Here is a 26,822-nt window from a genome sequence, read left to right as displayed (position 1 = left end):
AAAAAGTCTCGATTACATTCTCTGTGTAAATATATTCATTTAATTTGCATACAATTTCAACAATTTATTCATCACATGCAGAATTAAATGTAGGTACTCACCACAGTAATAGCTTAATTTCCTTGCGTGTATAACATTTGATCAAACACGAAATTACCATGCTCATCGAGTAGTCCAACTAAAAACACTCATCAAATGGTTCATCCTCGTTTCTTCCTTCTTCTATCTTCGACGACGCTGATTTTTCGATACGTTTTGTTCGCGCATTTCGTAACACTATGAATTAAAAACGTGTTACGTTTCATTACGTCGACATCTCGATAGCGCCACGGCGAATACAACAGAAACTACTGACAGATTAAAATTGGCACATTAAAAACGGGATGTTAAAATAATATTTAAAGAAATAAAATAAATAAATACAACTTTTGTTTTAAAATTTTATGTTATAGGCAACCTAATTGACATGATAACTACAACCTAACCATGTTTTAATTCTTTTGTTATTTGTGACGCGGGGTATAGAGTGTTTTAGTTAACAGACACGATCAGACAAAAACCCAAACGAGACGTAAAGAAAGAAGTAAAAGTGCTTGCGGGCGCACAGAAATTCGCTGATCCTTTGATTCGGTTTGACGAGTTCAGAGTTCACGCGTTATGCACACACGCGGCGCTGCAAGAAAAGATTCCTCGATCCGCGTCTTCTTTTCTTCGAAATTAACAGCACGGTCGACAGTCGACACGAAGCCACCCACTCCGGCGCATGAGATCAATCAAATTAAAGCGATCTTACTTGACGCGCGGTGGTTTACATAACCTCTACAAAGGCTTGAAATTTGCACGTTTCGAAAAAAAAAACGCGTTGTTTAACCCGAAACAAAACATGGACATTAATAACATTAACCAACATTAACAAGTCATTTTATGCATGGGTATATAAAATTAGTATTTTGAAGAATTTCGTAATTTGCTAAGGATAAAAACAAAAGAGTATTTGCAATGAGAGTTGTATAATAATAAATTACTGTAACACTTCGTATTTGTATTGAATGTGTACCTACTAAATACACAAAATGAAGAAATGCGGAATGTACTCGTACTTACATATATGCGGATTGTGCAACGAGTGTGATCTGCGCTGTCGACTTCGTTGACCCTGCTGACCCTTATTTCGCATTTATTCAATTTGAATTGCGAATTTACTCTCGCGACCTAATAATACACAAAAAAAAAACGTTTATAAGTATTGTATGATTGGTTACAAACATTTTTGTATCTTAAGGTTATGTCTTCGAGTTGAAACAAGTTTAATTAACTGACGAGGAACCTAGGCATGTTAAATTCTTAAACGTAGTTAATTGGAAATCGAGAAAAGTTGTTTGAACGCATCTTCGTTTCTACGAGTATATCTATCATCGAAACGAGAGCAAAAAAATGCCCATTTTTGATTTCGAGATTACGTGTAGAAATGTGTGGAAAAGTAAACTATGCAGTCACAAGTCAGCTGTTAACGATGGAAATTCGGTTCGTATAGATTTGTGGAATTGTAGAAAAGGTAAAGCGAGAGGAGCACAAAGGACACACGTTTTTATGTAACGCACGGCGCGACTCGCGATGTGACTAGACGCACATTTTGCTATCGCCAAAGTGCTGCAAATGGTAACTTCAATGCTGTTTGGCTACAAAAGTCGAAGGAAGGAATTTACGTTCCACATATATTATGCAATATGCACACAATCATTGGTATAATGACCCAAAGAGACCAAAACTAAACGTTGTAAATGAATAACAAGAAACAATAAGTAAATAATTATCATTTAGTTAAAAAAATAAATTGCCAATGTTGGAGAAATGGAATCGAGCATAGGATGTCAAATGTTATTTATTATAACTCAAAAAGATAAAAACTAAACAATGTAAATAAATATCAAGAAATAATAAGTAAATAATTATTATTTATGAATAAAATTAAAGCCAATGTGGGACTTTTGGAATCGAACATAAGACGTCCTATGTTATTATTATTCCTCAAAGAAACCAAAACTAAGCATTGTAAATTAATATCAAAGAATACTAAATAAATAATCATCATCTAGTTAAAAAGAATAAATTGCCAATGTTGGAGTATTGGAATCGAACATAGGATGTCCTATGTTATTATAGAATGTGTGTAACAAATCCGTTGGTGTGAAATGTAGGTTTAAACATTCACGCACCACAGGTATAACCGATTTTCAACGTTTTAAATATTAACTACTCTAGAGTGATTAATGGCAATTGGCGAGAAATCTTTACCATTGAGCGTGAACAATGGATGGAATTTGGGTGTTACAAAATTTGTTGATGCTTTTAATGTGCTTGAGCAACATGGACTTTTAATAGATTACTGTTTCACATTTCGAAACATGACAAGCTAAATTAAATCACTATACAAAACGGCTGGGATGAAATAATTGATTCAAAAGCAAACAAAAATCATTACAAGAAAAAATAAATTAATATTAAAATATTGACGTTCTCGTAATATTGCAATTATTTATTATGCTGTCTTAAATTGTTCTGTTGTACTTTTTACTTTTCTTTTCTTTTGCTCTTGGGGATCACGATAAATATGTTTATGAACTAGTATTGTCCATGTATAAATAAATAAAGAATTTACGACTGCGGTTTTGTACTTTGATGAAAAGTTTACTTCCTTGATTTTAATTACTAGAATATATTGTTTTCTTCGGTAATAAATTATAAATTAAATTTCAAATTTTAATTTCATTTAGAAACAAATGACGTTCAGTACTTATACAGCAACTCAAACATATATAAAAATTATAATTATTAACCACGCAATTAATTAAACTTGAATTAAAACCATCACAGGTGTTTTCTTAAGAAGTACTAGGTATGTGTGTTATTTGGTAATATCAACTTTTTCTCAACTACTTCTTTTACTTTACTTGCTGGAATGATGGAATAAAACCAAATGAAATTTTACATGTGGTGTTAGTGTTACACATTGTTTACACTCACATCATGCTACAATGTGGAATCTTTACATTCATTACACATTATGCCGCAACACCTACCGTCGCTTTTCTCATGTTAATCTTCTCTCGCTTCGCTCTGCTCGCGTCGCGTTGCTAACAACGTTTACAACCGTATTACATGCATCGTTGCGGTAACTATTTCAACCGTCAATCCGAACACCAGCGTATTATAATGTGATAAATTGACATTATTTACATTTATATTGATATATTATTCATAGAAGACTTTATTTTATTTGATTTTATTATCGATGTCAACGTTTGACTTGCGGTACAAGTATCAAATGATAATAATTTGAATTTAAGTCATAGTTTACTAGTTTTGATTGATTTAAAATGTTGAGGCAAGATTAAATTGATGAGCAATTTGACGAATCATTGAAGCTATTATTGAAGCAATCTAAACACGAAAAGCGTCGCGGTAAACTGCAAACAAACAACGTTAGCAAAACAATAAATCCATCTCCGCATCAAGTGTATAATCTCCAGTCGACATAAAACGTTGCGCACTTTACCACTTGAGCAGTTTGCTGTTGTTTAGTTGTTTACAATTTGATTGATTGCACAATGATCGTATCGCGCCGTTCGGGACGGGACGAACGGATCATTACAAGTCAATTATGCTGCCACGCTGTGCACAGCCAAACGCCATCGTCATCAACAACTTCTTCATTATTAACCCTAGAATACCCATAAAATATAAACAATTAGATATTATATAAATAATATTTTCCGATTCCACCCTTGTTTTTCCAAGATTTGAGACACAAAAAGTGGTATTTTTAATTTGGGCTGGCAAGACGGTGGCTAAAGTTCTTTAGTCACAGGTTTTAGACACGGGGTGGAGCTTGCGCCTGCGCAGTGGCCTACGGCGCTCACCAGGCTCGCCCATTATTAATCTCGTGACTAAAACTCCCGTGTAGCCTGTTAAGGGTTAATAATTGTAATTCTTGTCAATTTCTCATAGTTTTTCAAGAGATTAATAATGAATTAAACATGTATACATGAATATCCTTGTTAATCTCATGTTCGATTCACGTCGAACCGGTGTCTCTGCTCGAACGCGAGACGAATTTATAGGAAGTCGCAGCGCAACGAATAATGAACACCTTATGCAATTATCGCCAATTATATCATCAACGCGACGCCAAGTACAATCATGTGAACCGCATAGCGATCCGTCGATGACTTCAAACAAGAGACATCCTCGAATGTCGAATTATGCATTGTGATACATCGAAAACATCCATTCGAAAAACAATTTCTTAATTATTCGTTTGTCTCTGGAAGGACGATTACACAAATTAAACGTTTAATCATTGAATAATTGCTAAATTAATCACTAACTATTCTTAAAAGCAGCAAATTCGAGAATTTTATTGGGAAATTTTTGCGTATATTCTGGAAAAACACAAAAACAGATCCTACTGATGTCAAAACCGCAAAATGTTTGTAATGTGGGTAGTTTTGAAACTTACCTTGCTTGAATAATGAACTGTGTGCACACAGGTGAATCACTTCGACTCATTTTGATTTGTTTTTATGATGCTGTGTGGTCGCTCTCGACACTCATCAACATCCACATTGTCTACATCCTGAAACTAGAGACAAATATCCGATTACGTATCTAATTATAATTATAAATACGAATGTTACGTGTTTGTTTACTATTCCACCATACAGTGTATTAAATATTAATTAATAATTAACCAAAATGTAACCAAACTTAATGCTAGGTTATTGTAAAGAAAAAAAATTAAATTTCTCATTAATAGATGGCGTTGGATGAAAAATATGATTAATTTTAGGTTAAATTTAAAAATGAAGATTTTTTTATCATTGGATTGCATTGTATTGTATGAATTTATGCAATTTATTAATGAAAACATGTGTTCATTGTCTTGTTTGGTTTAAGAGCCCAAGACAGGTTTTGCAGACGAATTTGGCTCGCTTCGTGTTGGCTGAGTGAGCAAACGGTCGCGGTTGTGGCGTCGATTCATAAATAAATATTACTCTCCGATTATAGTAATGTCTGTCACAAGTCGCACGCACTACTGATTGGCGCATAGCCGTTTATGATCTGAAGATATTACATATTACCTTCTACCAACTTTTGCGGTAACAATAAAGTCGATATCAAACAATTAAATATAAATTTATATCGTAGGTAGCCCAAAAGGAGATAAAACTATTTCATTAATTGACTATTAGTGAATCCGTTTGTTTTACGTGTATCACTTTGTGTTTTCCTAGCAGCTGCAGTCGGTAGTCAGCAGGTAGGTAGGGTGATCAAGAGTGCGATCGCGAATCGAATGCTTTGAAACCGTTTGAACGCTTGAAATAACAGCACGGTCGGCGTCGGGCGTTCAGTCATTCGCCGCCTTCCGATGCATTGTTGCTGTCGCTGAGAGAGCTCTCCTCGCTACGTCGTGCAAGAAGCGAAGAGAAGAGCAGCGTGGGTGCGGAGTCGTCTTCTGGCCGCGAGCGCGCTTCGTGGACGAGCGCCCGTTTCAAGTTTACGAAACTTCTTAGTTCTTCGCAACGGAAATAAGCTATAACACCGGCGATAATACTCCAACATCTCTACAAACTACAACTACTTCCAAGTGTGTTGCACAAAGTTTGCAAATTGCGCAAATGCGGGACTTGAGCCAGGCAAAAGTCTCAATGTTTTTGGGAAATTACGAAAAAAGCGATTAAAAACTTGTGAATTTCATCAACAAAATAAAAAAAAATCTTGTTGAAAGACCTAATTCTTAAGTTGGACTAGCAGAGGCTACAAAAATTAAAAAGATAATTAAAATATAAATCATGGAAAGTAAAACTCTAAGACTGTCAGTGTTTAAACATCAATTTCTGATTTGCATCGGTGTAGTTCTTGCGTTTTGTGCACTTCAAGTCTGCAATGCACAGTCACCGGTAAGTTTTTTAAAAGTAAATTAAATATATTTAACATTTAAACAAAGTCATTAGTCATTAGACTTGATGTCTTAATAAGAACGTAAACTTTTTACGTTTTTAAGCTTTTTTTGATGTTTTGACTACTTTAAATTGCAAATCTATCAATTATTTATTAGTAAAAGTATATTAAAGCCTAAATTTGAATTAATTACGAAAAGGTCACTGATGAAATATCGAAATCTGCAAGTTTTTCAGTTTAACTAATGTATAGATGTGACAAATGTGATAAAAACCTAGGCAAACCAAACTTTTACTTTCTTCAACTTACGTTTTGTTTGAGTTTTCTATTTTTTGACATGTGATTTGCTTTAACTCTAAGATTTTACCATCGAAGGCAAAGTAATTAGTTAATTAAATAAATGCTATTAATTTTAATTTAATTATACTTTTTAAAAAAGTTTAGAATTTAATTATTTAGTTATTTCATAAAAATACATTTAAATATATTTTTTCTCAAAATAAATCAATTTAACGTTGGAATGCGTAGTAAACCTTGAATTTATGTTGTGGTCTTCCAAGACGTGCAGTTACACCTGAATGTCACACTCGAATAATAAAACCCTAGATAATTATAAAATTGAAAAAATAAATTATTCGGATGATACAAAAGAAAAAAAAGGAATAAATTTTACAATTTTTCATTAGGTATTCTCTATTAGCATCCTTTCGAACATGAAATGTCATGTTCGGAATTTGTAACGATTTGCATACGATCTGAATTCCAGAATTCTTCGCAATGCAAATACGAGTACAATTCGCATTGAATTTGGAATGTGATTGAGTGAATCTTTACTACACTTTGCAAACATGAATGTGGCATTATCTCTAACGAATTGAATTTGAAAAGCGAAATAAATTTCAGGAAAGCATGATTATATAATGCGTAAATATCATTTCTCTCATTAATATAAATTAAACAATAGTTCACATTATAAAAACAGGTTAAACACATTTCCTTTGGTTTTCTTTTCGAGATATGAATTCATCGCGTTATTCACAAATGAATTTAGCACAAATTTGCATGCGAACATGCATTTTGCAAGAGTCAATATGACAACATCTATGATTATGAGACTGGGTGACTATAATTTATTATTGATTTTATGCGTTTCTGATGTTGGAGATCGTCACGTTCGGACTGGTATGACTTATCATCAAGTTAATAATTTCTCATCTTGAATGGCGACATTTGGAGACATTCGTCATGCAAAAAAATCCATTTTTCAATATGAATAATTTCATTTTTATTAAATAATGTATGTCATATTGGTACCTAGTTTAATGACCCACAATAACCTAATATGCAATAAGTTAACCTATAATTTTGTCGAAAATGGCAATAAAATTTTCAAAAGCAATTCAAATTCAAAAGATCATCGAACCCAACACAAAACCTGTAAATCATTAGGTATATGACTAAACAACATATGCCATCGCTCAACATTTTATTAAATTTTAATTCTGTCTATGACATCTTTGAACCTATGAAACTTTCGACATAATCAAAATGCATGCGATAAATTTGCAAGTCACACTCACTACCAATATTCTTCTAAACATGCAATGTAGTCATTTACCTACTATTATGATTTATGACTTAATAATTTCACGGATAGTAAAATTTTTTCGGTTTAATTACTCAATATGCATTTACAGAGCGTCTGTGAACGTGTTTCATGCCCAAACGTTCACTTTAACTAAGTTTGTCTTTAGTTTAAGAGGAAAATACGTTCGTGGACACGTTTTCGGCATTTCGAAATTCGATTCCGTGCCGATGCGCCAAATCATTGATGTGTTTTTGATATTCAAAGTAATTTAAACCTTTTTCACAGATAAAATAAATAAATTTAAAAAAAACCTTTAAAAACTGTCCGAATTAATTAATTTCTTATTTTACAACTACTTAAGTTGACAAGTAGAGAATTTGCAGAGTCAATAACTCAAAAACTCAACAAGTTACAAATAAATATTGCGATACCTCGTTATCTATACAAAAGCACTGGTTCATATTTAAATAATTTCAGGTTTAAGAGGTTTAAGCGGATTACAGTCCCAAGTGTTATTTGAATACAATGGGCCGAAGAAATGAGCTGGAGAATTGTAGCAAATTGTAATAAAGTACAATCAATCAGACATAAGCTTATAGGTGTAGAAATGTTACTTGTTGATATAATGCTAAATAATCAACAAATCAAACATGTCAGAAGCGTCAAAAAATATATGTTGAGAGGCTAAATCTCTGGAATGAGGTTAAGCCCAGATTAACGCAAGCTGAGAGCACAATAACTTTATAATTCATTCAGATTTAAATTAATTGCAATTTTCACTCTTAAATTTTCTCCTAGCAATAGTTATGACATAATTTTTGATAATTTATCAATAAAATAATTTCCTAGCATGAAATATGAGGAGATTAGATAAATAAACATTAATTAGTCTACAACACGACGGGAATCTTCAGTTATTTGGTTCTCATCATCAAATTTCGTCTTCAAAAACACGCAATACTTGTACGACTGTGTTTTTCGTGTGTTTTAATCATCGTCACGAAATGTTTTTATTGTTTGCTGGAATTGAAATAAATATTGAAACAGTTGTAAAGTGCGTGCAGCTTGTGTCGTTCACTGGAATTGTTGGTATCAATAATAATAAAACATCATTTGTGTGAGAAACTGAAAGTGAAATGAAAAATATATTTTGGATTTGAATTAATAGAATGTCAGTTAATTACACTGTAGGTAATGTTACAAAATATAAGCCAGAAATAATATGATGTTTTATTGTTTTGTTTTAGAGAATCTATGAAATTATTCTTTATTATATTGTGCGTTTTATGACATAATATAATTAACAGCTGCGTTTTGAATTGGTTTTCAACAAAAATCTTTGATATTTTGTGAAAGGAACAAAGCGACAAAACATGTGTTTAATTTATCGCATTAACCTCAAATTGCTATTATAACACAACTCAATTTTATTATATTTCTTTATTTATTCTATTATTTATGAGATAAATTATTAAATCATAAATAATTGTGTTTGGAACTTCATGGCACCAACTTGAATTGTTGAAACTTTTTATGTTTTTTTAATAAACAAATGAACAATAAAAACGAGTGGCGCTTACATTTTTATATTCTATTCATAATTTATTTCTTTATTTATTGTTTAATCATATTAAATTTTTTAATGCAGGCAACCAACATGACATATTATTAAACAAGAAGTTAATCTATACTAGACAATATAGTTTTAACCTAAAAATTTTAATTTAATATTATTTAAACCTCTAAAAAGTGAAATTTCAAGTTGTAAATTTTAATATACGTCTTGTAAACTTAATAGTAACATGTCAGATGTGTCAGATAAATTGAACCACATATAGCGATCAATAATAAAACCAGTAGCTCAACATATCGAACAAACGCCTACCTACCTACCGCCATTTTGTACTATAAACGCTTTATTCAATTAAATACACTATAACACATTATACAAATTAAATATTATGATATAATGATGTAAAGCGCTTTCCGTATGATGGATTAATAAAAGATTGCATCAAATTGCTAATGTTATACTACATTACAATACATTAGATACTTAATGTACGCATAATGCAATATAATAATAATAATCCGAGTCGATTTTTTGCTACCGCGCTTGTTTAGCACACAACTTTCTTTGTGCGTTTAGCAATGCCTCTCGAAGTGTACATAATGTGTTTGTTTCGTATCTATTGAGTGACATGACTTACTTAAGTCAACTTACGCCTAGTTAAGCGTCTAAAGTCGATTGTCTTGCGACGCCTAAGACACTTATTTAACGTCTCAAGTGACTTAACTTATATTTAGTCAAGTGAGACGAGTTGATTTGCATAAATAAAAACAACAAATATAAAATTTATTACATTTAATCAATTGTTTGGTTATTTTTGCAATTATTTATGATCTAGTCATGAAATGACGTCTTTAAAGTGGTTCTATTTATTTATAAAACTAGTAACATTTCAATTTGGTAAATTACAATGTTTTAACGGGTGATTACTTCAATGACTGAGTAAATGTCAGTCAGTAGGCTAATTACAGGTGAAATTTGTTACGTTCACGGTCGAATTAACCATCTTCAAGATGGTTAAACTTATTGTTTCACTCAAGATCACAAAAGAAGTATTTACCATTCTAAAAATTGGCCAAATATGCCAATATCCGATAAATAATAATTAGATATTGATTTACAATATTATAAGTCACGTCCTCAGATATTTCACAAGATCTAAAAGTCTAAAACAATAAAAAATATTTATTTGATATTAAAATATAAAAATTATCTCAAAATTTAAGTTTTTATTACAAAAGCCTGATTTTTAATCACTATACAATAATTTATTACACAAAATTTAAGTTTTAAATCAATAAAAAGAGTTTTTTCTTTGCTTGTATTAAAATTATATCAAAATCAAAGTTTTATTCATAAAAAACATGATTTTTAATCGCTATGCAATAATTTATTACACGTTTGAGTGATGCGGTGCTGGAAATGAAGGCATAAATTGTAATTATCGTGATTATTTATTGCATTTCATTTGATTTAAGATATAACGTGTTTCTTGCGCTGTGCAACGGTTAAACTTAACTTTTCTTCGACTGTTTTCAAATACCGTTAACCGTTTCGCCGCAAACAAATTCACATTTACTAATTTTTATTGTCTACATTAAGTGCGGGGAATGAAATTTATTCGCTGCGCATGCAGACACGACTCCTGCGCTCACAGCCTCTCGACTATCCTCAGCGACTCAACTAAAACCTTCTTCATTACAATTATTACAGCGAGCGAAACACTTCGGAATGCATGCACACGGAAAACGAGAAAGGTGCATGCGTTTAAAATCCATTCATGAACGAGTCCGTAAAACTATTACATCGAAACACACTTTAAAGCACTCGAAAACATTGTAAAACACTTAAAACTCACTAAAAACGTTTAGCCGGCGACGCTCGGGCTATAAAATCGTGCGCATCTTCGGTGTTCATTCATCAATTAGCAATATTTCGTCATTGGTGCGCTTCTCGTTTGATTTACAGCGCGAGAACAATCGCACACATAACCTCACATAAAAGCTAACGGTCGTTCCTAATTCGTGTGTTGGTTTTGTGCGCTCGTGTTTTCAGGCGCATCCAAATCGCGATTTCGAAGATGCTCGCCGGCGCATTAACGCAACGATTCATCATCAGTAGGTACGCGCAATTCGTGTAATTGCTCTTTAAGCGTCGGCAACAACCGAAAGGCGTTAGAGATGTCTAATCGCTCGTATCTTGTACCAACGGCCATTTTAGCGCTTGAAAGCAAAACCCGTACGTGTGGTAAGAGTAATAAACTTATTCGGATTGCGCAAATGTGTTTAAAAACGTATTTTTCCACACATGATAAGGATTTAATCATGAAAACTAACTTAGGCAACCCTATACACTTGAAGAAATACATTTTTATTGTATTTTAATGATTGCCATCTTGATTTTTATCTGATTTACGCCAAGCGATGTAAAGTGGGTTGCTTAACATTTGGTCAATCACATTTACACATTTTAATTAAACTTTTATTACCGTAATCTTTATAAATAAATAAAAAACATAAAAAACTGAAAGGTAATTTGTATCGTGTTACAAATGTAAACACATTAACCTAATAAAATGTAAATATGCTTCAATGAAGATGAATTAATTTCCTTATATGTCATACCATAAATATGCGCATGCGTAATTTACTGATGCTCTTGTTCTTAATATCTATGTAAATCTGATCATTACTCTGCATTCAAGAAGCGTCAGAGCATGTTATTGAGTCGCGCGTTATAAGATCACTCGAAATGTCATGAAATAGATCAATTTCGACAAGATGGCCGCCGTAGGCACGCGATTGTTTAACTTGACTCAATGATGAAGGTGCGCACTGCACACATTCGAAGGTTTGACCTATACATGATCGAATCGAAGTAGAACTCGGATAGAATCGAAGCTTAAAAGGCATTGACAACTTTCAACGTCTCTGTTTAATGATTCAATGCTTCAATGTTTCGATAGTTCAACCGGTGCGTGTTTTTTACATCGTGTGCATCGATTTGCATCTTGCAAAATGCATTACACCGCGATAGAGTCGTTGGTGATGACGATGACGAGATGATTATCGCACACCTTTGGGCGATATTTAGTGTTTCGAATTTAAATTCCGTTTAAGGAGGTATTGAACAGACATTTGACGACGGTTTGGTATTGAATGCATTTGCTTGTGCAATCATTTACACTTACCTTAGCGTGCTGACGGGTGTAATTGTTGATATAAATCAGGATCAAGTACTTGTTCTGGATTTTCAATCGACATCATGAATGAACACTTTGTTTTACTGAACTCGACTTGAAAGAAAACGTAAAAATAGTTATAATATAGGCAACAATACATGTACTAAATTATAAAACACCATAGAGGGCGTTGTAAGGCAATATTTCTTTTAGTTTTATTTCTAAGTAGCTATTGTCCGCGAATTCGTCCCGGTAGTGTTTAATAAAAAATGTAATTCATTTTTACTCTCTTATTCTAGATATTGTAGGTATGTGTCAGTTCTATCAATAATATTCGCAATTTTATTTTAAAGAAATTTATTATATAAAGAATTGCTAATAATACACTTCAGCGCGCCATCTAGGATTCAACTATGTAACTATAACTATGATTGAATCTCAATGCCTACTTTTATCCTATAGAAAAGGGCTGTCTTAAGGGTTTTCGAGGCAATTATTCGAATTTTTCTCGTCGTAAAAACCATCCTTGGACTTTAACGAACATTTAAAAAAAGAATTGGCCAAATTGGTCAACGCGTTGTTGAGTTATGCGCTTACCAACAGATTTTACGATTCATTTTTATATTATAGATACTCTGTATGATTTCAATTATTCACTTATATAGGCAATCATACATACACTAAAACACAATTACTATAAAATATCCCAGAGGGCGTTGTTGGGCAACATTTCATTTAGTTTTATCTTCAACCAGTCTGTATGATTACAATTATTATATCTATTAAGGAATGTGCAATATCTCGTGCAATCCAAAGGTCCAACACAAATCGCAAACAATACACATCGCAGTTAACGTATAATGACGGCGTCGATGCGCGAATAATAATAAATAACGACGAATGCAAATGAATAAATTGTACGTGCGCATCGTTATTGTTCATTATTTCGCGTGCGCGCGTATTGTTTCGCATTGAAATGCAGACGAGTAGAAATCGGCGCGCGTCAAAGTCGTTCGAACCAATCGTTACATCAATCGTCGGCATTTTTTTCCTGAATGATTATTATAGATGTGCAATCATCGAACACGAAATTACAATCGAATAAATTGGAAATGTTAGCAAAAAAAGCGTTAAACAATTGTCGCGAAAAGTCATATACAAGCGTCACGTAACATTATGTAAAAGATGAGCTACGTTCAGAGTCGAATAGGAATAATAGGCGAACAATATGATTAACAAAAAAAAAGTAAAGATCAAAGACTGATTGGTCGTGATCGCGAATGCGCGACGTGCGATTAAACAATTTAAACAATTACGAAGGCAGACGCCATTCGTATTATATCATAAAACTAGTCTTAATAAAGTAATAAAATGAATAAAAGTGAAAAAGGTTAGGCTGTGTCAATCGGGCAACCCGTTATACACTGCTATAGTTTCACTTATAGTGTAATAGTGTTAAGTGGGTTGCATTATCACAATTTTTATTGTGTAAGTGTATCTGTCGACCTTGATAGATTTTTTCACAGGATAGTGTTGGAATCATTTATGAGCAGAATGTCAATGACAATCATCACCTTTTCATGAGTATATCTGCATTGTATTCGCATGTAAAGAATATGTGAAGAACATGTAAATTTAACTGAGTGTGAATTATGTGTGAATATAATTAGAATCGGTGTTAACTTGCATCGAAGTGAATAAACTTCAATGTTCACTTTGTTTAGGACTAATTGTTACTTCCTGTTTATTAATTAATAGTTTTTTAATTGTTTTTATGCAAAAATAATAATTTTATTTATTTTTCTGTGTTTTTATTTAAATTATGTTAAAAATAATCAATTTATATCTATAATATAAAAATGAATCGCAAAATCTGTTGGTAAGCGCATAACTCAACAACGCCTAGACCAATTTGGCCAATTCTTTTTTTAAATGTTTGTTAAAGTCCAAGGATGGTTTTTATGACAAGAAAAATTCGAATAATTGCCGGTAAAACCCTAAACACAGCTCTTTTCTATACGATAAAAGTTGGCATTGAGATTCAATCATAGTTATAGTTAAATACTTGAATCCGAGATGCCGCGTTAAAGTGCATTATTAGCAATTCTTGATATAATTATTATTTTTTTTAATAAAATTGCGAATCTTATTGATTAATTAACTAATTACATTTTTATTAAACACTACCGGGACGAAGTCGTAATAATAATTATCTAATTCAATGTGTGAAGTTTGTTGAACTTATTTTTAATAAATACTAATAAAAAAAACAAGTAAATGTTAAGTTAATTAGTAGATAATTGTGAAAAATGTTGTCCTGATATTTAAAATAGCATTTTTTTGTTAATGACATAAGCATAACTGCACCTGGAACTTCTCTCGGTGTACTTTTATATTGTTTCCACGTAATTTTATGGTCATTAACCGTTGCTTACCGTGTTATACATCCATATCTCTAAAAGTCAGGGTCGATAGTCTTTTTATTTTAAATTACAAGTTTCAAATTGCAAGTGAAACCAATAACCATAAAATGTTATTATTGCTTGCATATTAAGTGCGTCACTTTAAATAAGTGCATGATATTTAAAGGATAACAAACTGGAACAATAACCTGTTTAAATATTATTATTTATTAATTTATGAACCGGAATTGTTTAAGATTAATCATGAGAAAGAAAAATATTAAAATTTTATTGGGATATGTTCGGTTAAAATACGGGAAGTCAAATTATAGGAAAATTATAACTGTATGCAACCCATTTAACATTGTGGGCACATTGATTTAACCAAAATTGTTGGTTTAACCGTGAAACAGAAAAAAATATATATAAATGAATTGGATTATGTTCGGTTAAGATACGAGAAGTCAAACTATAGGAAAATATAGCTGTATGCAACCAACACAACATTTTTTACATTTTTTTCCTGCAAATTAAAGTTTAATTTACTTCTTTTCACATAAACCCATCTTTAATTCAACATTGTTGAATAGTTTAGTCATGCCAAATAATATTATTGCACTTTTGCTCTTTTGGCACTTTTATCACCATTTGCATTGCAAACTCGCCGATTATATAACATTGTATATGAAGAAAAGCAAACGAATGTTTAATATCACACAAGTCATATTAAATTATAGGTATTAACATAGTTTTTGTCGATGTGAAAGAAAAAGTGCGGTTATTATATGTTTTTATGTAAACAAACACATCATAACCGCGTGTTATGAGGTGATGAGTTGATGATTATGGCTAATCGATTTCCTACGAACGCATTTGATTGTTTCGTTACAAGTAACATGAAACTCACCGTATTATATAATAAATAAACGTGTTTAAAGTTTAATATTACAGTTTAGCTGAAATGTTAATTAACATCCATATATCTAACGTCAGATGGGCCCTAAGGATAGGAATAATAACATTTGTTTAAATCTCAACACAACAACGCAACACATTTTCGTTTTGTTGCGTTTCGTTTCCCATTTCAACTGTAATTTTAATTTTTAAACTTCATATTGTATGCTTAGTAAAATCTTTTGAGTTTGATCAAGTAATTTGTTGCTAAATAACACATCAATCACATTCCTGTGCGCATCACGCGTGTGTTTACTTTTGTTTACAAATTGAAACATTCTACAGAAGTGATTATGAGTGCAAATAGTGAATCAGCGAAATGTTTATGAGAATTATGAGGATTAGAATTAAAGAGAAGTAGCGATTATTGTGTTATGCAATAATAATTGTTCATAATTACAGATTCAACAAATTAATCAACGTTAAAACAAAAAAATTTCTGTTAAATTCATTACAAATTGATATTTTACAATTACGCCATCTATGAACAAGTATACTCAATATGTTTCCATTAAAAAGTTATAGGTTAGAATGAAGCTGAGACCATTTTTAACCTAATCGAACCTAAAAACAATGCGGAATATAAAAATAATTAAACATAAAGTATCCACTTTATGGTTATTTATAATAAGCATAAAATCACCTAAGTGAAAAACAGGTAATTGATTTTATGTTAAGCAAATGTTAATTGTTTTACGCATCATTTCTCACTTACTAGTTGGTAACTTGAGATAAATTACTTTGATTAAACTTTAAACCTATAAATATTTCAATTTCAACTTCTTCAAGCTGCCATCTATCAATGAATAACCACCACAATAAAAGAAGTTAATTAAATTTCATACCAATGTACCTCCTATATTAACATGTAGCTGATTAAGATTGGGAACTTGTAACGTAATTGAATTTGTATTCACGATGTATCTAGTTGGTTTATACACGTACGTAGAATAATTACTAAGAAATTAATTTCCGTGCTGATGCGGCGATGTGATTAAAAGCAAACGATAATTTTATTCACGCATAGATGCGCGTGAGGATTTTCTTAGTAAATATACTTAGTACTTAATATTGTTAATATTAATATTTAACGAATAAAGTGTTTGTCAATATCGGCACGTGCTTGCAATTAATGACGGGCAAAAAAATGATGAAGAAGCGCGTGTGTGAATGATTAATTATCTCGTATATTAATAGAATCATTATATTTAATATTAAAAATTAAATAATATTTTAAATATTTTATATTTTAATGTATTTTAATACTACTACCCGTAAGAGGGCGCAATTTTCAAATTTTTTTAAACTTTTTTTTCGTTTTTACTAAAAATTTTCAAAGTAATTGATTGAGTTGGTGTAGCAAGTAACAACTAATTATCCGCCTGCAATTCAGCGCCGAGTGAGTGTTGACTTATAATTTTGCAGTCTTACAAATTGTACAATTTTCCATTTATGGGTTTCAATTAAGTCGGCGCTAGGTGTTTAGAATCCGCTGCGCACATTAAGAGATTTCGAGGAGATTAATGAGGAAATCGTAATTTGCTACCTGTATTACACGCATTTACACGTCGACTAATTTAAGTACACTATTCTTAAATGTTAAAAATACGCCAACAATTTTTGTAAATTTCAAGAAATAAAAGGAAAAATAATTTTTTAGCATCAAAAACATTAATTTAATTGAGTTTTAAATGGTTTGATGAGGTTTTAATTACAAATATCACTTATCTATCCGTTGATTACCAACGTAATCATGATAATTTAATAGAAATAATACTAAAACACGAATAACCACATTATACGTATTATCTTAGAATGAAATTCTTGAAAATTATTAAAAAACAATGATTTTTCTTCATTTTGCTTTAAAATTTATCGTAAATATCACAAAATAATTAATTTTTCTTTTGATAATAACAAATTCAATGCTCTACCATCTTAAATCTAGTATTTTTAAAATTTTATCAAGTAAAACCACAAAATATCATCAAAACGAACAAAAAAATAAAAATTACAAAATTTTTCTCTCCAAATGTTACCATCAAATTCCAATTGCAACACCTACAAATAAATAATACTATTATTATTATAAGTACTAATATCACCATTTGGTTCTGCATCAAGTATGGTATGTAGGTATTAAGCACGAGAACAAACAGCACACCACACACAAACAAAGTGTTGTTGAACGCCCGCTTCATGTTTACTATAACATCAAACTTCTAACTTCTAACTTAATGCAAACAGTGCTAGAAACATTGAAATATTTTCCACCTAGTTGAAACAGCGATCAGGAATGTTTAGAAGGTTTAGTAAGTACCTTCTCAACTCTGCCTCGCGCTTCTGCCCACATCCCACATTCGTAAAGACCTCCAAATTGCTCGCATTACAATTTACAACACCTTACAACACACATCAACGCGCACACAAGGCTTAATTGTGATTGTGATATAATAATAATAATACGCTTGTAAATGACGGTAATTTGCTATCTACATGATTATTTATGAATTTTTGTATGTAAACTTATATATTAGGTTATGTTGAGTATATCTAACGCCATCTATGATACAATGTCGCAATTTTTAAGTATAACCTAAAATTTTATTATTTATTACAAAATCTCGTTGTTGGTGTATAGGCAAATATAGCAATGACCAAAAGAATAATTTAGTACATGTCATTATTTATCGAACACAACTGTCATGTGTCGTAGACTTTCATTTTCATCACTTTGACACAAGTTGTTAGTGAATATGTGCGAGTTGTACGCGCGCGACACGTGTGAATCGTGGTGTGTGAATTAATAACGATTGCAAAATCACGCCACGAAAGGTTAATAAAGCCAATAAACAAATAAAACTACTAGAATCATGAACATGTGAGTCACTTAAAAAATTACCAAACTTTTTAATCTTTTATAATCTAAGCAGCAAAAAAAGTCATAAAATGTGTAAATGACAAGTTGTGTAATAGGAAACAACTGTCATTTGTCGGTTAACACCTGTTTTGTTCTACTGAACTATATATACATGTTATAAAAGTGTAAATCTGTAAAAAATCAATTAATTCATGTGAAATTTTAAAATAAACAAAATAAATCATGGCTGGTTTATTAAAAAAGCATTTTTTAAAGTTCACATAAAGATTGATCAATATATTGATGATTAATACAGTGAATATTCATAAATCATCGAATAAACCAATTTGTAATCGATGTGTGGGCAGCACAGTCAAGTTTTTTAGGAAATTTGTTTACAGTTGGCATATTTTCCTAGAGAATTATAAAATTAATGATTAAAACAAAACGCCAACGATGTTTGAACATATTTGTACATTCAAAAGAATTTAATTAATCGATATGTATAAAAAAAATTTATTGTACAATATTGATTTTAACAGAAAGTAAAAACAATAAATAAATTTTAGAATAGTTCCTATTAATTTAAATAATTATTACTACTTTTTTACGAATTTATGAAAAACTAACTAACTTTGGCCCGCGACTTCGTCCTGGTAATGTTTAATAAAAATGTAATTCGGTTTTACTTTCTTGTTCTAGACATAGTATGTGTCAATTCTATCAATAAGATTCACAATTTTATTTTAAAGGAATTAATTATATAAAGAATTGCTAATAATGCACTTCAGCGCGCCATCTCGGATTCAACTATTTAACTATAACTATGATTGAATCTCAATGCCAATTTTTATCTTATAGAAAAGGGCTGTCTTTAGGGTTTTCCCGGCAAATATTCAAATTTTTCTCGCCGTAAAAACCATCCTAGGACAATAATGAACATTCAGGAAAAGAATTGGCCAAATTGGTTTAGGCGTTGTTGAGTTATGCATTTTCCAACAGATTTTGCGATTTATTTTTATATTGTTGAAAGATTTAACTTCATTTTAAAAACAAATTGCGTCAAAATTTAACTTTTAACATTCTCTTAACCATACTTTTTTTATTACTATTATTATTTCCTAATTTTACTTATATCACTCCGGAAGAGATAAAATAATAACCAAAAAGTGATTTAATAATACCCAGATTAAAGTTTAAAATGTTTACGATCTTCAACATTGCAAAATTTCAAGATTATTATTTAATTATAGTAATATTATTCAATTATAGTCCCGTTCGAATGATTAGACACCATTAGACAATATTATACAATACAATATTAAAGAAAACAATATACTTAATACGATTGTTGTATCGAAAGCAACAAGAGTTTACGAAGATGTTGCGAAGAGACTTGCTCTTTAACACCACGCAAGAACCGCACGAGAGATACGATCACAGCGATATTTGCGAAAAAAGTTATATAATACGTTCACAACCCGAAACGAAACCACACCAGACGAAATCATGCAAGAAACAATCCATTGTTAACAAAATTTACATTCACAAATCTCTATAAATGCAATGTGTGCGTTTGGTTGCGGCGATTTTCTAAATTAACTGCTACATTTGATTTTGATGCGTTGACCGTGAGTATCAAATCATCAATCATCATAAAATCCAATCAGTTATTACCGCTTGTTAGGTGTAACACAATAACACAATCGCAGAAACGAGATGAAGATGAATTTCATGCCGGCGTCGAAGAAATGAAGAAATTTTCGCAATTTGCGCATCTACAACTACTAGGTATATGAAAATGCAACATAACCTACATTTCATCTTTAGTTTACTTTACTTTACCTGTTGCTTCTTGCTTCTTGCAGCTGCTGTGTACGATGCACTCGTATCTTCATGCAGTTCACTTAAGTTCACTTCATTTGTTTATTTTTACAATGCAAACCTACTTTTCTTCTGCGTCTACTTCAGTTGCGCTTCTAATTGTTTGTTCGGAATAACTGCATCGACGATTACTTCACATCGCCGTTCGTTACTCCTCCAACAAGCTGATGAGTTCATTAATTTAGCTTATTGTTACCGTTTTACAACTTCACAGGTTAACTTTGTATTTACGAGTAATTTTGTAGCAACGTCAAAAACCACGAACACTCAATGTCAAAATGTCATCGATAAGCACAATGCATTTCGTGTGAAATGTGTTGCATAAGTATCAAGATCCTCTCTGGATAATTCTTTGTTCCGATTGTTTGTTTAAAGTTTACAGCTGAAAGAAAATTGATTGCACGATTAGTCTTCTTTCATCTTGATGCTCTGATGCTTGAGCAACCGAATTGTATCAAGGCCACCAAGTAGTTACAACGCGATGCGATTTAAATTAAGCAGTAATGTCCGTAATACTCGTTCGTGACTGAACGAAGTTCATTAATCTTGTTTCTTTTTAATTGCGATTACAATTAGTGGTATTTAGTTTAAGTGCCAAGCACAAACGACTGGCAGTCACTTAGGAGAAGAACTATTGCGAAACATCGTTTAAAAGTGCACATAAAAGTACAAATTGATGAAAATCGTTAATTAAAATAAACAAATCTTGTTTTACTGACAGTTGAATGTGTTTAATATATTTCATTGATTGTTTATGTCTAAATATGATAAATTACAATAGGATTCTTTGTGTAATTAAATCAAAGTAAAAATAATTTAACAAAGTCACGAAATTGCAAATAGAAATTAGAAAACAGGCAAATATTAAAGGTCAAAATACAGATTACGTTACTTTTTTCATTTGTTGCTATTCTTATGAATTGGAGAGTTAAAACTATGAGATGAAAGATAAGTTTTATGCAAGCCACCAGCGAAATACTCGAATATTCATTAATCATGCGTTCGAAGTTATAGAGTTATGACTTATGAATTTGGGTTTGACCAAAAACAGTATAAAAACTATTTTTAACATTAAAGTGCATTAAATATAATTGAATTTTATTTACAACTAGCTTTTGCCCGCGACTTTGTCCCGGTAGTATTTAATAAAAATGTAATTTGTTTTTATTGTCTTGTTCTAGACATAGTATGTGTTAATTCTATTAATAAGATTCGCAATTTTATTTTAAAGAAATTAATTATATAAAGAATTGCTAATAATGCACTTCAGCGCGCCATCTCGGATTCAACTATTTAACTATAACTATGATTGAATCTCAATGTCAACTTATATCCTATAGAAAAGGGCTGTTTTAGGGTTTTCCCGGCAATTATTCGAATTTCTCTCGCCGTAAAAACCATCTTTGGATTTTAACGAACATTAAAAAAAAAGAATTGGCCAAATTGATTTAGGCGTTGTTGAGTTATGCGCTTACCAACATATTTTGCGATTTATTTTTATATTATAGATTTTCAATAATTTTTTTTATATTTGTTGAAAAACTTGTTTATTTTCATGATTGCAAATGGCAAGGTTACTAATTAAGCTAATCTCATCAAAACGATGATGAATTAAATCAATTAATCAATATTTCAATAATTAACCATCAAAAACACCGAAATCTGTGTATTTTTTATGTGTGTAGTAATTAAATATTACAAATTTGATCACATTTAACGAAGCTACTTAAAGATGAATCGTAAATAATATGACAATCGTCAATAAAAAGGTTAATGACAAATTAATGTTAAATATTCAAACATAATTCACAAGGAAATGTGTCATTAGTATGCGAAATCAAATTAAACGTGTATAAACACGGCAAGGTAAACTCAAATCTTTTGCAGATCTTAATTTATTTAATTATTGATTTCCTTGAATAAAAAATAAGAATATAAATCGTTGCGAAGACAAATAATAGAAACAAAATAAACATTCTACTATAGGCAACCCATTATGCATTATTTCTATTGTATTGAATTCCTAATTCTAATAATGTCATCTCGAATTAGTAGCTAATTATGTTTTAATGAGTTGCAAGTCTAATCGTGCGACATAAAGTTTAATGATGTTGAGTTTATGGAATATTCAGCGACGGCAAAAACCGTGCAATAAGCAAATTCAAATCGTGCACTGCCAATTTTCCACAGCAGGAGTCGAGGTAATTATTTCATAATTAATTACAGCGCGACCTGCTACCATCAGAAATGTCATGGTTTTAATAGAAGACATTGACACGTTGTGGGTCGTAAAGTCTTAACCGTTGCGACACAATTTCCGTATTATTATCACACGCTGATTAACATTGACATTAATTATAAAAAATATAATAAAATAAATAAATTATTTTTTACAGGAAAATGGCGGACGATTTTCATGCCAGGGAAGAGCTTCCGGTTATTATGCTGATGTGCAATCAGGATGCCAGGTATATATAACCAAATATAATCTTAATAAATATGTCTGACTGTTTAATATAGGCAACCAACATTACAACGCAAAAAATATTTAAAAACTTATTATTTTCGTAGATTTATCACATGTGTGATACTCTAGGACGACAATTCAGTTACTCCTGCCCTAATACCACCCTCTTCCAACAACGGATGTTAATATGCGACCATTGGTACTTATTTAAACCTAAAATTCAAATAAATAAATAAATAAACATCTGTACACTATTCAAATGTGTTTCTAGGTACATGGTAAACTGTAGTAAGTCAGAAGTAGACTACGATGCTAATTTACTCATCGGACAACGTGAGAAACCCTTCGTAGAGGATGATGATGAACACCCTTATCACCGCACTCCACGTCCTGACCTATTAGCTCATCCCAGTGCATCAGAATACAACATTGTTTACCGCACGGGTAGAGCTCAGGCACCTAACCAACAAAATCTCATTGGAGGGGATAGTGACGTCAGGGATCAACCTTATTTCCTCCCCAGTCATTGGTCAACTGAATATAAACGATCTACAACCACACAAAGACCTATAGAACCAAAAGAACAACGTACCAAGAAACCCTACTACTCTAAACCTCAAGAAACTTATAATTCAAACAATAATGAACAAAATCAACAGGAACAACAAGAAAATATTCAAGTGAATTTCAAATCTGACTTCAAAGCGACTACACCAGTATATCCCAATATTGCACCAGCTGAAATCCCTCTAATCGAAGAAGATTACTCCCTGAATAAACCTAAAGTAGTTCTAGTAGCGCCCCCTCTTGATGGAGAAGACAAACCATCTTATGAAGTACCCTCTGTACCTGTATCAGCCCCCCAAGTGAATTTCGCAAGTAATTTCAAAGCAACCACACCAGTATATCCAACTTTCGTCACACCTGAAGAACCTCTAGCAAATGTAGACTTACCCCCTCTACCAAATTTACCCTATGGATTATCTTCGATCGTAGAACCTCCAAAAACCATCAATGACTTGGAATACTTCCCTAGGCAACCAGTCACACAACCACGACAAAGAGTCAACTTTGTAAGCAGTTTCAAAGCAACCACACCAGTTTATCCCAAAACCGTAACACCTGAAATACCAATTGCTATCGAGGAAAGTCAAGTAGACCCAAACAGACCCAGTCTCAGCACGGTTATTCAACCACCAAGAGGGTACAACCAAAACGAACAGAATACATTAATTGAACCTAGCATTGTTTTCCAACCTCCATCGACAAGTTCTGATCATAAAAAAGACGAAAATGAGATTCAGGACCATTTGGAGACACGCAGTCCATTCGTGAATCCAAACGACGCAAGGATCGTCATCGCTAACCTCAATTGGAAGGAATTACGAAGGGCGTTGTTTATACCGGATGTGCAATTTCCTTTGGACGCAAGCGCACGTAGACCTACATATGATCAAGGTCCTAGTTCTTTTCAGGTAAACCCTGTCAATCCTGTCAGTTATGAGATACGGCAGAGGAAGCATGCTATTAGCAAGTAGGCGTGTGACTCATTTTAGTAATTGTAGCAATAGTATTTCTCTATAGAACCAAAAACCTCATGAAATATTAATGTAAACACAGTTTTGATCAAGTAGCGCCATCTATCGGTGGATAGAATATTTAAAAAATAATGTTATTTATGAAATTGACAGCATAACAGCAGGCAAACAAGGCAAACATGATATTCCTAAATGTTTATTGATAATTTCATTATGTATATAGCACCTACCCTGTTATCAGTCTAAGTCTTATTATTTGGTTGATGTAAACTTTTATTTCAAACTTAAAATCGTAAATATTTATAATAGAATTTAAACGCATATGATATAATGATTGTGACTTAAGTAGAGTACCATTTACATAAGTTGTAGTTAATTAATAAAGTGAAATGTATAACAAGTTTTGTTTTTGTTTGCTTGCGAGATTAGAATTCTATTCACGAAGTTTGGAAAAGTGTTGGCATTAAAACTTTTTGATGCTTTCTCTTCACCATATCCTCTTTTCCATCTTTTTCCTCTTTTTTATCCATCTTTTTCCTCTGTAACGATTTTGGCAATTCCAATATTATAAGAAAAACTCTTGTTTTTCAATCAATTTTCCATTTTACAATAAAATACGCAAGCATTATAAATAAGACAATAACCATTATACTCATGATTATAAACAGCCAACATAACATATTGTAACTCTCAGCACTCAACACCACATCGTCTATATTGACTCTTAATGTGCTATACTCACACCCCGCCATTTTTTCAGGTACTTCATCATGAACATCATCTTCAGTTATATTTTCTTTTTCTTTTTCCATAACTTTCTTGCAATCGTAAAACTGCGCAGTAGCATCACTTTCTTGTATGTGAGAAATAGTCAAATTTAAACGCGGATATCTTCTACATATGGCGTCTAAACCACCATCACTAAAATAACCATTACGAAAATCCAGCAATGTTAGAGAAGGTGTGTCCAATTCTAAGTCATCAATATTATCATTGGCTAACGAAAGAATTTCTAAGGTCTTTGATTTGATATGCACAGAGCGCAGAGCCAGATTGCGTGATAAATCAATTTCATTGATGCGATGAAGCACAGAATCCAGGTCCCAGTCAATCTTTCGAATGTTATTTCCACTAAGAACGACTGTTTCTATATTAGGTATTCCATCAAAGTCTTCATTTTGAATATTTTTGATGGCATTGTTGTCTAAGTTAATATAATGTAGATTTGGAGTATTGATGTTTAAAGTAGTTAAGCTGTTATTGTTTAAATGTAGATAAGTCAACTTTGGAAATGATTTAAGACGATCGTTGTCCACTGTAGAAATGCTTTTTGACTCCAGATGAAGAGATTTCGTATTAATATTGGTCGTCGAAGAATCGGATAATGGTAAAGCGCTGATAACTTGTGCACATACATAAATAATTATTGCGTAGAGCAATGTTTTGTTAATGCCCATTGACTCAGGTCTACATGAATTTGAAGTTTGTGGTTCGTGATCCTCTTGAGTGGTCGGTTCAGTTGTACGAGTACTTACACTATCTGTGTTCATCTGCGCACATGGCACGCCATTGAATTTAAGCAGTGTTTTATATGTTTCACAGGCTTCTTTTCGGCTAATTTGAATAAATTTACTGGTAAAATTCAAAGTTTCCAAATGTTTCGTAATATGCAAAGATGGATCTGGCAATGCAATCAAACTAGTGTTCATCAAGCTTAAATCCGTAAGAGTGATTTGCGCATCATTTTCGAAAGTCGCAATTGGATTATTGTCTAAATTCAAGCAACTTAAACGGACATTGTTTGCCAATTTGGCCAAATCGAATTTATCTAGATCAAGGTGGCTTAATTGAAGACGTCCTAACTCTGTGTACTTCTTAAAATTTAGCAATGCTGCATCTTCAATCGTGCAGTCATTAATTATCAATGTTTCTATTTGATTGTACTCTTGGACAAAATTTGACCATCCTTCAATTAAATTAGTTCGGGGAGGACCACCAATAATAACATGCCGGAATTGGTGTGGTGCTTCATTGTTTTCCAGTTTATCCTCACACGTGAATTGTCTATTTGGTATTGGAAAGGCATCTTCAGGTTTCAAAGTCACCAGACTACACAAAGTCATTTGCACGATATAAAAAGCCATTTCAAAAATTTTTTAATCATAACAATAACAATCAATAAATTTCACTTACCAATTTATAAGGGTGAGTACAATGATCCAGAAAGTTTTCATGATTTTACACTGTTATTAGATGATATAAAGTAAATAAACTAACGATTTTAGAAACTATCGAACTTATATGCCTATACTCCTAATCACAACAATTAATCAACTAATCTATGATTCATAGTGCTTTCTTATATCAAATAAACTCCTGCGCATGATAGTAATAATGGTCATACGCCGCATGTGTCA

General features: G+C 31.9%; 2 protein-coding genes and 1 long non-coding RNA gene across 5 annotated transcripts in view; 1 reads left to right on the top strand and 2 right to left on the bottom strand.

Moving 5' to 3' along the window:
* LOC135800782 (uncharacterized) overlaps window positions 1-20,726 on the bottom strand; it is a 24,634-nt gene extending 3,908 nt beyond the window's left edge. Inside the window, exons 1-5 of one of the 3 annotated variants that reach the window (XR_010550220.1) lie at window positions 20,362-20,726; window positions 12,310-12,414; window positions 4,520-4,642; window positions 1,105-1,212; window positions 102-350 (exon numbers count right to left, since the gene is read on the bottom strand). This is a non-coding gene — a long non-coding RNA (uncharacterized lncRNA). The remainder of the gene's footprint in view (window positions 1-101; window positions 351-1,104; window positions 1,213-4,519; window positions 4,643-12,309; window positions 12,415-20,361) is intronic. The other 2 variants (XR_010550219.1, XR_010550221.1) reach the window with 2 other exon arrangements.
* LOC135800781 (uncharacterized) lies at window positions 5,393-24,805 on the top strand. Its single transcript, XM_065314101.1, has 4 exons — window positions 5,393-5,960; window positions 22,797-22,868; window positions 22,972-23,066; window positions 23,139-24,805. Exons 1-4 carry the CDS (start codon window positions 5,853-5,855, stop codon window positions 24,403-24,405), a joined length of 1,542 nt encoding a protein of 513 aa, XP_065170173.1. The 5' UTR covers window positions 5,393-5,852; the 3' UTR covers window positions 24,406-24,805.
* On the bottom strand, window positions 24,586-26,822 carry LOC135800780 (protein phosphatase PHLPP-like protein). The gene is made up of 2 exons (XM_065314100.1): window positions 26,599-26,822; window positions 24,586-26,514 (listed from the first exon to the last, which is right to left on the bottom strand). The coding sequence occupies exons 1-2, from the start codon at window positions 26,637-26,639 to the stop codon at window positions 24,993-24,995; spliced, it is 1,563 nt and encodes a 520-aa protein (XP_065170172.1). The 5' UTR covers window positions 26,640-26,822; the 3' UTR covers window positions 24,586-24,992.

Source organism: Atheta coriaria, unplaced genomic scaffold (genome assembly GCF_025399875.1).
Source record: "Atheta coriaria isolate IRGN ID8LTWV9N9 unplaced genomic scaffold, Caltech_Dcor_3.1 hic_scaffold_10_pilon, whole genome shotgun sequence".
NCBI lineage: Eukaryota > Metazoa > Arthropoda > Insecta > Coleoptera > Staphylinidae > Dalotia > Dalotia coriaria.
Note: the sequence above shows the minus strand (reverse complement) of the source record. Positions and strands in the feature narration are given on the sequence as shown.